Below are 13,907 nucleotides of genomic sequence, written 5' to 3'. Positions count from 1 at the left end.
ATAATGAGACTTCTACCTATGGATCTTAGTTTCAAATTCCGATGCAACAAGTTTCACTTTGATAAAAAAATGAAACAGCGTTTTTTTTTTTTTTTTTTTTTTGAGGATTTTTGTAGGCTGTGCTAAGGTTTTCCAAGTAGGTTCTAGGTTAGAGCAGTGGAATATACTCGCAACAGGAACAAAGATTTCAGCGTTTCTAAAAAGACATGAAGAGTTTCGAAATTTTCTGCTAAGGAGGACAGTATGTTTTTGCAAAGACATTATTGGATTTCTTTAAGAACTAAGTGTCATAGATGCCTCAAAATTAAGTTTAAAATAATGGCAACGAAGTTCCATCAGTTCCCGTGTTTCATTCAGTTGGGTTTAAAGAACGAGCATGTCTAAGGTTCTACATGCTATAAAATACCAGGATTATGGTTGGAACATATTCAGATCTTAAGGTTATTGATTTGTAGGTGGGTTTTCACAAAATGTTTTTTTTTTGTGTTTGTGAGACAGTCGTGCTACAGAAGAACATTATGTTGTGCAACATTGGGATAAGTGGAACGAGTTCATGCCAGGACAATGTAATGTAAAATATATTCCTTTAGTGCAATCAAATAAGGTTCTTCTTCCATCCCTGCACATCAAACTTGGATTGATAAAAAATTTCGTGACGGGACTAGATAAAGAAGGTAACGAATTTGTTTACGTGAGAAGTGTGTTTCCTAATTAAACATATGCGAAACTTAAGGAAGGAATTTTTGTAGGACCCCCAAATTAGGAAACCTCATGAAAGTTGATGTGTTTGAAACCCAGTTAAAGGGGTTTGAATTGGCAGCTTGGCGATCATTTAAGGCGGTACTACATGGATTTTTGGGTAATAGGAAAGAAGAAAACTATGAAATGTTAGTATCTAATTTACTCGAGTGCTACAAAAACATGGGCTGTCGAATGTCGTTGAAAGTTCATTTTCTTCATTCCTATTTCGAATTTTCCCACTAAAATCTGGAAGATGTGAGTGATGAACAAAGGGGGGGGGGGGGTCCGATTTCATCAAAATATTTCCACGTTGGAAAAGCCCAAGATCGCTGGGATTCTGTAATGATTGGGGATTACTTCTGGCAGGGGCAGGCCGTTCCGAGGGTACACTGCTCCCAGGCACTAAAGTTCAAGGGGCGCCTGAAAAGCTGAAACTTACATACACATATGAAGAAAATTTTAACGGAGGGCGCCAAATTTCGATTTGCACCCTGGCGCCACATACCCTAGGAAAGCCCTTGACTGCTGGTTCCCTGTGAGGGAGGGTAAGCAGGAAAACAAGAGAAAATCCCTTAGTAGCGAACATTTTTAAGGGCAATTACAGATACGCAGATAATATATTATCGAAATATAACAATTTTGCAATAATTTATGATATTTTTTCCCAAGTTAAATGAGTTATAGTGAATGTATAATATTTTTTTTACACGTATTACAAACTTGAATTATACCTATACACCCCTTTATTTTAACGTTAATGGTGGTACATCTTTTGAAGTAGATGTGATATGGTGATTTTCGGAATCAGCGCGTTTCCTCCAGAATCACATATTTTCAATGCGGCGGTATGACTAAAATATTTTTTTGTTGGCTGGTGTAATCGACCACAGAACACACAATTTACAGATATAATATATGCGGTGCAATATGATCTAATTCATTATGGGCTAAATATTGTATTTGACCAATAATAAGATAAATTTTAATATTTTCTTCATTTATTTCCCACCCTCTACTGCTGTATTACCCGGAATAATGACAATAGAACCCATTAAATTTCGAAGAGGTGGCCACTCTAGGCTTCGGGGTGGTGTGTCTCATTGATTGGATCTGTACTAAGGTCGCTTTTGTTGGAAAAAGCCGAATTTTCCGAGAAAGAACTGCACTTCACCCTCCTAGGACCGATCAACACTGCTACGGTGTGGGGAAAAAAAAAAAAAAAAAAAAAAAAAGGCTATCAGAATTTCACCGGTAGGAGTAGTAGTAGTAGTGGCATGTTGTGCAAGAAAGCAAGCGTATGAGCTTATGCAGCATCAGCAAAAAAAAAAAAAAAAAAAAAAATACAAAACAATCCCCTCTAAATATTTGTCCAGTTCCTCCTTAAATTTCTTTAATCTATCAACTTCCACAACGAAGATGGAAGTTTGCTCCAGCAATTAACCACCTGCTGGCTAAAGGCAAATTTCCGCATATCTATTCTACATCTGTCCTTCCTCAATTTCAATTTATGCCCCCTTAGGTTCGTAATCTGAACAAGTAGAAGAATTCCATCAGAATTCAGCGTTCTCAACCCATTCAAGGCCTTATACACCTCAATCAGATCACCTCGCAGGTGCGTAGTCTCCAGCTGCTGCAGTTTGCAGAACTTAAGCCTCTCCTGGTAAGAGGATCCCTTCATTCCCCTCACCAATCTTGTTGCTCTTCTCTGTACACGCTCAAGCAATTCTACATCCTTCCTAAAATGAGGCCTCCAGACCTTCACTCAGTACTCAAGGCGTGGCCTGACCATTGCCTTAAACAGAGGGATAATCACCTCCTTTTCTCTGCTAACAAAATTCCTGTATATCATTGACATCACCCCATGACCTGCCCTGGCAGCCTGTCTTCATTGCTCAGAAAACTTCATATCTGACTGCACAATTACTCCCAAGTCTTTTTCATTTTCTACCTCCTTTAGTGCCACACAGTTGGTACGTTTCTCTGGGATTACTTCTACTCATATGTAGTACTTTGCATTTTGCAAAGTTAAACTTCAGTTGCCACTTCTCAGCCCATCTGCCCAAATTTGCTAGATCCTGTTGCAGTAACACACTGCCATTACTGTCATTAACAACCCTGCCAACCTTTGTATCATCTGCAAACTTCGATACTAAGCCTGATATATATCATTGTATATTTTTGTATATTTATCATTGATAAATATACAAAACAACAGTGGACCCAACACCGAACCCTGTGGGACTCCACTGATGACATTAGTCCACAAAGAGCAGCACCCATTGATTACAATCCTCTGTCTTCTCCCACTCGACCATCCTTTTATCCGTTGTAGTAACTTATCCTTAATACCATTCTGCTCCAATTTGTACAGTATTCTTCTATGTGCAACAGTATCAAAAGCTTTCCTGAAATCCAAGTATATGATATCAAAATTATTTTTGCATCCAGTTCCTTTGTAACCACATCATAATAACCAATCAAATTTGTCAGACAAGACTTGAAGGAATTGGAACCCTGGGCTCCACACTGTATGGGAGATCGATCGTAACCACTGCGCTTAACGCTGGCGTAATAAAAATTGAACTGTAAAATTATGTCGAAATATATTATGCTCGAGCGCTCTCTTGAACAGCAAAATTGGTATAATCACGTTTTCGCCAAACTGGGTGAAAAAGACCTGCGTTCAAATCCATTCACTGAAACGAGTAATTTTATTGTTTTTTTTTTTTTTTTTTCTTTTCTTTTCATCGTGGCTGAGTGAGTTGGTCGGTTTCAGGCGAGGGCAACATGATTTTTACTTCCGGAAACTCGAGTTTTTCGTCGAGTGAACGGCAAATTGCACCCAGAACATAAGCAATTTACAAACATATGGTGCAATATAGTCGAAGATGTTGCTCTTAAAATCACATAACCGACTTGTTGGAACTTATATGGAATTATTCATTTCTGTTTTTCAGCATGCGGTATTATGTTCTCTACTGTTGACAAATGAAAGCAATTCCGACGTTTCTTTGGTTATAATAGTCGATCGTAACTGGTTTTCCATCATTTTTAATGTAAAAAATGTTCTTTCACACTTTGGTACTGGCCAGTTTCAGTAAATGTACCACCCCCGTTTGTAATGAGCTTTGCCGCACAGCTTGTAGTATAAAAAGCCGAATATCTTCCTATGCTAGAGCAGTAGTAATTTGTATGTTAGTCGTGCAAACAATGATCAAGTAGCAACTACAGGACGCAGTAAAATATTACGGAATTTCAAGAGGGCGGGTGGGAGCTCGTGCGTTGGATGCTTCCATATTGGAAACGGCACGTCTTGTTGGTTGCTCATGGCCCAATTAGGAACTTTAAAGGATTACACCGGTTCGTGATGAGCAAAGGGTTCAGCGCGTTGTACAGGCCCAAAGACAGGCCAGGTAACTATGCGACAGTTGACAATGCAGTACAATATGGGGAAAGCAAGAACCCAGGAGCTCACATCTGGTGAGTATGGGCTTGACACACCCAGGGCCCTGAGCTGGATATCATCATTCTTCTCTCTTTCAGGGTAACTCAGAAATTTTTTTTTTTTTTTTTGCCTGGTGCAGCAAAAGCCTCAGGTTTCCTTTTACCATATGGCTAATAATGATAATGATAATGTCCCAAATGCTGATGCACGGCACATTCAGACATCAGGTTTCACAGCAGATAACCCAAGAGACCCTCTCGTCACCAATCATCTTCATGGTAAAGTGTAAAGTGTGTTTAGGGTCAAACGGCACCAGGGGTTTCCCCGATCTCCGCGTAGTTTACATAGTCATGTGATACAGTACGCTGTAAAGGCCAGAGATTTAAAAATGTGTGGATCTTGTGGTGTGTAATGTTGTGTACCGCTGTTCTTCTGCCTATTAGCAGCTGGGCACATGATGGGGTCGAATGCTGCCCACACTTAAGCTCGGGTAGGTTGACCAGGTACATCAATTTTAGATTTTACTCTGGCCGGTCCTGCCACCTATTTTCCTGAGATTTCAGTGGCTAGGACCTATAATGGTTTTTTTTTTTTTTTTTGAATATTAGGCTACCCGAATATTTAAATTCGTCTGCCGTGCTGTGTCTTGTGTCTGTTAATTGTATGTGTTTTATGGTCGATTTGTCTGTTTTGCTGGACGTAAACCCCTGTTTCTGGGGAAAAAACCTCGCTATCTTCGCCTGAGACCGACTAACTCAGCCACGGAGTGAAAAAGTTCCTCGCGTCATCGACGGGAGTCGAACCCTGGCCTTTTCCACCCGGTGACATTACTACTGTGCTACCGTGCAGATCCTACAAGGGTATTCCATTTCTATTTATTTACACACACACAAATTTATGTACATTCTCATGATATAAACAATTTATATACAAGATTATATACAGTTTTATAGACATTATCATATATATATATATATATGATATATATATCATATATATATATATATATATCATTAATTTGTGTTGTTAATGTGTGTGTTGTGTGAACATTAATGTGTGTTGTTTTGTTTGTGTCAGGCTATTATGCCAGCAGGGAGCAGCCAACGAATGGGCAGCTGCTGCCTGGTGCCCATCCCTAGCACCGGGCCTGGGTCAACAGTCATCCTGTACCGGTGGAATTGAAGATGTCTGATAACATCCATAGGGATCTGCAGGCAACATGGCTGCAGATCCCTATGGATGTTATCAGACATCTAGTGGAATCAGTGCTTAGGCGAACAGCGGCTTTTATTCGTGCGAGCGGTGGCCCAACACGGTATTATGTAGGTGGTCATAATTCACTTAAGTGTATAAAATTTATACGCATCAGCAACTTAGGCCATAATGCAACATATATTTTGTCTAAATTGCGTATGTTCCGTGGCCTATTGGCTGGACGAAAACCCAAGTTTCCAGGAGAAAACGTCATGATACTCTCGTTTGAAACCGACTGACTCAGCCACACTGTGAAATAGACCCATAAATAATTCCTCCCGTCATGACGGAATTCGAACTTAGGTATATTTTCCGCCCGGTGTTGGTATGGCAGTGACTATACCAACTGTGCTACCTACGATAGCATCTCAGAAACTGGCACTTTTAAGAACCAAGACCAGTGAAAAATATATAATTCTCCCCTCACCCCTGGTATTCCTAAATTGATGCACTTGATCTCTACCAAACTAGCCATTACACTCCTGATTCCTCGTCAGCCACTACCGTAGTGGGTAGAACACTTGGTATAATCACTGTCTTCCTTACTTGGGTGGAAAGCCCCGTGTTCAAATCCTGTCGATGGCGCGAGGGGGTTTTCTTTTTCACAGTGTGGCTGAGTTAGTCGATTTGAGGCGAGAGTATCTCCCCCCCACCAGAAAATAGTATGTTTCGTCCGGTAAACAGCAAATAGGCCATAGAGCAACTGCAATTTATTGGCATAATATACGGTGCAATATGGCTTAAGTTACTGGTGTATCTAAAACCCTATAACAAAAACAACAGCAACGTGGTGTTATGTACAGTGGCGGACAAAAATCTGCATCACCATAAAAAAGTAACATTTGTAGTGAAACGTATAAGATATTGTTTGGTTACAGTCCAGGTGGCTCAAATCTTATGAGTATGGGCTTGGTAGCACACCCAGGGTCTTGAGCTGGATATCATCATTCTTCTCTTTCTTGGTGATTCCCTTCTACTTTCTCTCTCTGGGTAACTCAGGAGTTTTTTTTTTTTTTTATACCTCGCTGTTGCAGCAAAAGCCTCAGGCTTCCTTGCACCATATAGCTAATGATAATTATAATAATTTTGTTTATCGCAAAGCAAGGATATTGCGTCAATAATAATTACTGTCTGATGCAATAGAAGCGTTATCTGACGTAATACCTTTGCTTTGCGACAAACAAAATTATTATTATTATTAGCCTTATGGTGCAAGGAAGCCTGAGGCTTATGCTGCACCAACCAAAAAAAAAAAAAAAAAAAAACTGAATTAGAGAGAGAGAGGTAGAAACGAATCACCAAAAAAAGAAGAATGATGTCCAGCTCAGGACCCTGGGTGTTCCAAGCCCATACTAACCAGATGCGAGCCCCTGGGGTATTGCAAGGCTGTTTATATAAATATGGAGTTGGAAGGGTATACACGCTCATTAGTATCCTGTTTTGTAGAGGTGTAAGCATGGCTCAATATGTTCAGTTGACACCAAGGAAAAAAAGTGTAGCTGTTGCTCTGTCCCAGGCGGGGCTTTCTACACGTGTTATTGCTGTAAAATAGGCTGCCACCAGTCAACAGTATCCCCGGTGCTGAAATTAAAGCGTGAAACTGGTGATGTGAAGAGAAGACCTGGATCAGGCCATAAGAGAGTGACTACACCTTCCCAAGACTTCAAATGGCTATGCCTGGTGGTTGACTGGTGGCAGCCTATTTTATCAGTGATAGCACGTGTACACAGTCCTTCCTGGGACAGAGCAACAGCTACCCTTTTTTTTTTTTTTCTTGGTGTCAACTGAACATATGGAGCCATGCTTACACCTCCACAAAACAGGACACTAATGAGCGTGTATACCCTTCCAACGCCGTATTTATAGAAACGTCTGATGCAATACCTCGCAATTACTGTCTGATGCAATAGAAGCGTTATCTGATGCAATACTTTTGCTTTCCGACAAACAGAATGACTGTAATCAAACAATATCTTATACATTTGCATCACATCTAACAAATGCATTTCAAATATTTCTGCAACCCACAATGCAGCGAAAAATACATTATTTGCAAATTTTACAAATGATGCAGTTTTTATGTCCACCACTATACAGTAAGTAGTTTCGCTACTTACTGTATAGTTGAAGTTATTTTCGTCTGTTGTCTCTCAAATAAATCGCTTGTACCCAGGGACTCACATCTGGTGAGTATTTTGGCTTGGCACACCCGGGGTTCTGAGCTGAATATCATCATTCTTCTCTTTCTTGGTGATTCCCATCTACTTCTCTCTCTCTCTCTCTCTTTCAGGGTAACTCAGAAATTTTTTTTGGCTGGTGTAGCATAAGTCTCAGGCTTCCTTGCACCATATGACTAATAATAATAATAATAATAATAAATCAATTTGTGCGATTATATGAGTGAGTCGACTCACAGTCGATTTTCACGTACGGGTATGCATATTGATGGAGTCGTTCGGGAGGTTGTCAGTGTCTCATCAGATATTTGTTTGTGCTGTTGTATATAATCATCATAAATGGATATGTTTTTATTGTGCTTACTGAAAGTGATGGGCGAAATATTATGCAATAATTTGTATAGTGTGAATTTTAATAAAACTGCGAAGTTTTTAGTTGGTGAGACAATTCTGATGAACGCACCATGCCGGCAGAAATCAAGTTTTTGCCAACTAAATTAATGCATTTTTTAAATTGCAAGGTACATACACGCGATATTTGTAATCTTATCGTGTGTGTTTGTTTATGGATTTATATATGTACCCTGAAATTGATTATGTGTCCTGATATGAGTTCTGATGGAACGGTTAACATCGTGAGACTTAAGGTATTACAATCTCTTTTTGTTTTTAGTGAATATTGAATACCATGATTCAAAGAAAGTACACAAATATAAAAGTCATTTATGACTTGTTTTTTGGTGCAAGGGCTACTTAGGCCATTTGCACCTATCAGTGTTATGAATGTTACACTTGCAATATATGACTAAGCAAGAAGTGAAAATATGAAACACGTTATTCATAGGATACAAGATAGGGAAAATTAAAATCATGCAATTTCTTGGATTAGAGGAATAGATTTGCTTGAACTTAGGGCGAATTATTTGTTAACTCATAATGGTGCCGATAAAAAAAAAAAAAAAAAAAAAAAAGGAAAAAAGTCACTCGATTATAGGGTTCCTTTGATTCCAGGTAGTTCATTATCTAAGAAATTCACCGTTTTATTTTATAAACTTTTCCATGACGTGAAACTAAAACATTTTATGCATATATGGTGTCAAGTGAAGGTAAATCATTGTAGGAACCTATTTTTATAATTTATGATAAAAGTAAAATTAACATTAAAAAAAGTTTTAAAACTTCCACACAAATTTTATTTGATCACAACAAAGACTTTATTGCTTGCATTGTTTGGAATGATGGAAAAATCTTTAAAATTTTAAATTAAAGAAAAAGAAAATGATCAAATAGAATTGGACCAACTACTTGATTGATGAGGAGTGAATTCCTGCAGGATCTGTGGTTTATTAATTCTTATGGCATCCAGGATTGTAAGCTTTCCTTCTTTGAGTTTCTGGGGCATCTCAGTTGACATGAATCAGTTGTCCAATGTCAGGGCCGTGCAAATGGGGAATGCATTGGATGCGCCACACCAGGCCCCCCAATCATGAGGTCCATCAAAGTCTCAACATAAATAAATGTGGCTGCTTAACCCCTTTCGCATCCAGGCCCGGATTAAAGATGAAAGAGGCCTCCTCGGCTATATTTAAATTTGAGGCCCCTTTAATATATATATATAAAAACTGTTATTATTATTAGAAATTTTTAGCGCTAGAAAATGTTTATACTGAAAATGAGGCCCCTCTTCAGGTGAGGCCTCCTGCCATAACCGGTTTGGCTGTACTGTTAATGCAGTCCTGTCCCCCAAGTACCTTTGCACAGCCCTGTTCGTGGTAATGTTGAAAGAACGGGTTGAAAGGTTGCCTTGGATTTCTCTGTTAGCATAAACAAAAACATTGAACAGGAAAGTTTCAAAAATTCATCAGACAACTTGATACCATATTTATTTGGTTTCCTCAAGAGGTACATTTTGAAACTGTCATCTGTGAAACAGCATTAGCATTTCATCTGTTGTAATGAAACTTCCAGCAAAGTGAACCGCATAGTTCTGAATAACAGAATGTTATTTGTGACAAATTTTTGCAAGTGTTACTTTTCTATATTGTATGCTAGTGAAGCACAATCAAATCTGAGCCCCAAAAGAATGAGAACAATCTCATATGCCCATAGTGACATGACAAATTTCTCTTCCTACGTCATTGTAGCAGACAAAATAGTGATATCTTCCTTGCCAGATTGTGATTCCTGAGAAGTATAGCAAACTTATACATTTGCCATACTCTTCTATTCAATCCAACCATCAGATCAGTTATGTCAATTCCACATGTATGAGATGGAAATCAGTATTTCTTTTGCATGAGAAAAAAACCATTTCACTGTTAGTATCTTTCTCTGAAGATGTGTATGGTCACTATGAAGATATTGATTATCAGCAGAACTTTTAGCTTCGGAAGATAATCCTTTATCACCTTTGTCATTTGGAAAGGACTCTTTTAGCATGCAATGGATTTCACCAACAGATAGACAGGCCTATTACTTTTCACTAGATCTGGCACATTATGGCCTTAGGTGTTAGCATGCTTAAAAAAAAGTAAGAACCAACCAATTACTCATCATAATTACTAGGAATAAAAAAAATTAAAAAACTTTTTTTATTCTTTAGATACGTTTACTGAAATATGAAAAATTAAAAGTATTCTTAGTTCTAATAAAAAAAAACATTAAAAAAATTATATCTATTTATTTAGATCATTTGAGTGTGGATACTGCAAAGGATACTACATTTCACCCTTATGCAGCAGGATGCTCACCTGTTTATACTGCTGGCAAAGTATCCCAAAAGCTATTCTGTCGGCTTGTTTGCAAGTTTAATTGATGTTAAAATAAATGAAATTGTAATCAGAAAGGAACTGAGAAAGAAAAATGTATTTCCACTTTGGAAATCTGAAATACCAATAAGAAAATTGTTTGCCTTTGTTCATTTCAGATCAAAGATTTGCTATTCTCATTACTGTTAAGAAAAGTATTTTCTTAATGCTCAAAGTGTAAGAGTTTCATAAACTCTTTTTGATTGTTCAAGATTAAGATGAACAATAAATAAATAAAGATATCTTTCCCACACTTTTGTTTGTGATATGCCTAGCTCAGGGACAGCAATTTGCCATCTATGACACTAAATTGCCATCTTTGACACTAGTCAAAGATGGCTATTTAGATGATTTCCTTTTCTAATAAAATGAAATAAATAATATAGTGATAAAAACTAATAATTAAATAATAATTAAATAATTTAACATAACAGTTAATCTTGCTAAATGTTATGTTTATGCATGGCTGTAGTTGTAAAAAGGGAATATACCATATGTAAAACACCCATGGTAATTAATCATAGGGAGGATATATACTATTTTCTTTTAAATGTAGAGATTGTGCCATCCACCAAAGCCATATGATATACAGTTTAGTATATTCTCAGCCAATTTAATTTTGAAAGTTGGTTAGGCTTAAGTTATTTGGTAAATTTTATTGTTCCTGTGGTATGTTGATATGTGCCTTGTGAATAGTATTGGGCAATTACTGTCAGGAGTGGGAGTGCAGTAGCATGCGCTCTTTGAGTAGACCGGGGTTTAAGCCCCTGACTGCTAAATATGGTCGATCTGCCAGCCCACACTAGACCATACTCTGCCATGCTGGTATGGCAGAGTATGGTCTAGTTTTCTCCACATGAATCATTGAGGAGGCTTCCATCTTGCAGTGGATTGATAATGGCTGCAGTTTACCTTTTTTTTTTTTTTTCACAATGGTGAACCTTGTAAAGAGGTATATATATATATGAAACTGTAAAAATAAATAAATAAAGAAAGAGATGACTTTTGTTCCATGCTTCATCTGTTCTATATCTATTTTTCTTTTATGGTTGGTTTATCTTATCATTTTATTGATATTTCACACTTTTTTTGGCCTGGGTGTGGTCAGGTAGTGCCAGTCTAAATTTATTGTTTATTGGCTTATAACTCTGGCTGTATTTGCCTCATACTTAATATTTTTCAAAATTTTTGGATACATATTTCTTCCATTTTCCTCCATTTCTATTACTGTCTTCTTGTATGATAAATAAATAAAAAAATACTGTCTTCATTATTTATGTTTCTTGCTCTTTTTCTGCTTTATTATTATTATTTTTTTTCATATTGCTTCTCGCCACACACAAAATAACTGTATTTATAGTATACTTAGGGCCAGCCCCAAAATTTTTCGCACCCTGTTCAGAAATTACTTGCAGGCCTTGTTTGTTATTTCCTTACCTCCAGAAGTTAAAAACAATACAGATATTATTGAAAGTGAGTATAACATAAAAATTACATTTTCATTACATAACGTCCTATGTTCGTTATCAAACAAACTTATTTTTTGCATCTTGTTTCTGTGACAACCTCAGGGTACCTAAACAGATTTATGGAATGAGATCTTCCCCTTAACGAATCCTGTGCTGTGATTGCTGTATAACTATGTCCTTATTAAGATGATCTTGTATTACTTCTGAAACTATTGATTTAGTTATTTTCCTGGCACAGAGATCAAACTTATAAGTCTGTAATTACTTGCTTTACCCTTTCAATCCCCTTTGTGAGTCAGAGAGACATTTATACACCTTCAATCTATTGGGACACAACCTGTGAATTCAAGGATACTCCCATTATTATGGCTGAAGGTTTACTTGCTTCTTTTGCTGCTTATTTTAATATAATTGGATAGATTCTGTCAGCTGGAAGCATATTTAATTTTAGGTTGAATAATTTCTCTTCCAGTTATCATAAAATTACTTCCCAGTTAGAAATGGGTGTACATTCCTAAAAACTTCTTCACAACTGAATGTAGTTTTTCCAAATGTTTTCAGTTTGTCAACAATCTGAATGGGATCATCAGATGTCTTGCCAGAAGGCTAATTGTAGTTTTCACTTTCCTTCTAATATTAACATATTCGAAGAATTCTTTTTACTTTTCTTTTCATTCTTAGCCATAGGCTTCTCTGTGACTAAGGAGTTAAGCATGCAAAGGCAGATTATGCTTTTGCATGTCTAGTTATTTTAGATGCTTGCCAATGTTCTCACTAAAATATACATTTGTGAATCTAGCTGCAATTATGTTGTGGTGTTGTATTCCTGTAATTGTTGGGATATCAGAGACGTGGTGTTACACAGATATAAGGAATGCAGAATTGGAATTTGGGGAGTACAATGTGGATAGAAAGGGAGAAGGGGATCATGCTGTTAGTTAAGAAACACATAAAATCTAATGAAATGCATCCATCTGACATGGGTGAACAGTCCAGTGTTAAGTCAGTTTGGTGTGAAATAAGCACAGGGAAAGAAAAATTGTGAGTAGTAGTATGTTATAGACCTAATGACTCTGATGAGTACAATGAACAACTGTACAGAGAAATGGAGTGGGCCAGTAAATCAGATTGTCTTATAATGGGGGATTTTTTAACTTCCCATATATAGACTGGAACTTGTGGGTTGGTCACTCATACACTAGTAAGACTTTTGTGGATTTATTGGATGATTGTTTTCTACAGCAGCATGGTCGAGAGGCAACCAGAGGGAGTAATACTCGATCTGATTATCAGCAGTGATTATTCATGCATTTAGAATCTGCAGATAAAGAAGTCACTAGGTGGCTAATGTGGCCAGTGTACTAATGTGGGATTTACTCAAAGGTGTAACTACCATCAGGGGTAAAGGAAAGGGTTTTTGCTTTCGTAAAGGTGACTACGGTGGTCTCAGATAGTTTTTAAATTCTATACAATGGAACCAACTGATGATGTTACCAACTGCAAATTCTATGTCAGATCAACAAATGACGTATGGATGTCAGATCAACAAATGACGTATGGATGTCAGATCAACAAATGATGTATGGATGTCAGATCAACAAATGAGACTTATGGCAGAGAAGAAAAATGCATGGGATGCATATAAATTATCAGGCAACACAGAAGCCTATGGTAGATATAAGCTAGTTTCTAATCACCCACAAAGGAGGTTAGGCAAGCAAAGGCAGATTATGATAAATTTTGGTGAAGGATGCAAAGAAAAACAGTAAAGGCTTCTTATGTAAACTCTATCAGGAAGGGGATTAATCAGATTGGTCCACTTGATATCAGTGGTTCAATTGTTGATGATTCTGCTCAGGTAGCTGACAAACTGAATGAGTATTTTACATCTACATTCACACGTGAGAAATTCTGTAGGGAAGTGGACACCAGAAGCTTATCAAACTCTAACAGGGATTTTTTAATCCCTGATGATTTTGTAATAACTGAGAGCAAAGTGGATGAGAAATTATTG

General features: G+C 37.4%; 1 protein-coding gene across 7 annotated transcripts in view; it reads left to right on the top strand.

The window, feature by feature from the left end:
* The window catches only part of LOC150081658 (protein pangolin, isoforms A/H/I/S-like), a 558,802-nt gene that overhangs the window by 372,890 nt on the left and 172,005 nt on the right, over nucleotides 1–13,907 (top strand). The window contains exon 1 of one of the 7 annotated variants that reach the window (XM_090379520.1): nucleotides 7,926–8,138. The exons of 5 other annotated variants lie outside the window; for them this stretch is intronic. In XM_090379520.1, the coding sequence (XP_090235646.1) occupies nucleotides 8,082–8,138 (57 nt within the window). In that variant the 5' untranslated portion in view covers nucleotides 7,926–8,081. Of the gene's footprint in view, nucleotides 1–7,925; nucleotides 8,139–8,166; nucleotides 8,265–13,907 lie in introns of those variants that run through there. One more of the 7 variants, XM_090379521.1, reaches the window with a different exon arrangement.

This window comes from Mastigoproctus giganteus, chromosome 8 (genome assembly GCF_048544385.1).
Source record: "Mastigoproctus giganteus isolate SK-2022 chromosome 8, ASM4854438v1, whole genome shotgun sequence".
Lineage (NCBI taxonomy): Eukaryota > Metazoa > Arthropoda > Arachnida > Uropygi > Thelyphonidae > Mastigoproctus > Mastigoproctus giganteus.
Note: the sequence above shows the minus strand (reverse complement) of the source record. Positions and strands in the feature narration are given on the sequence as shown.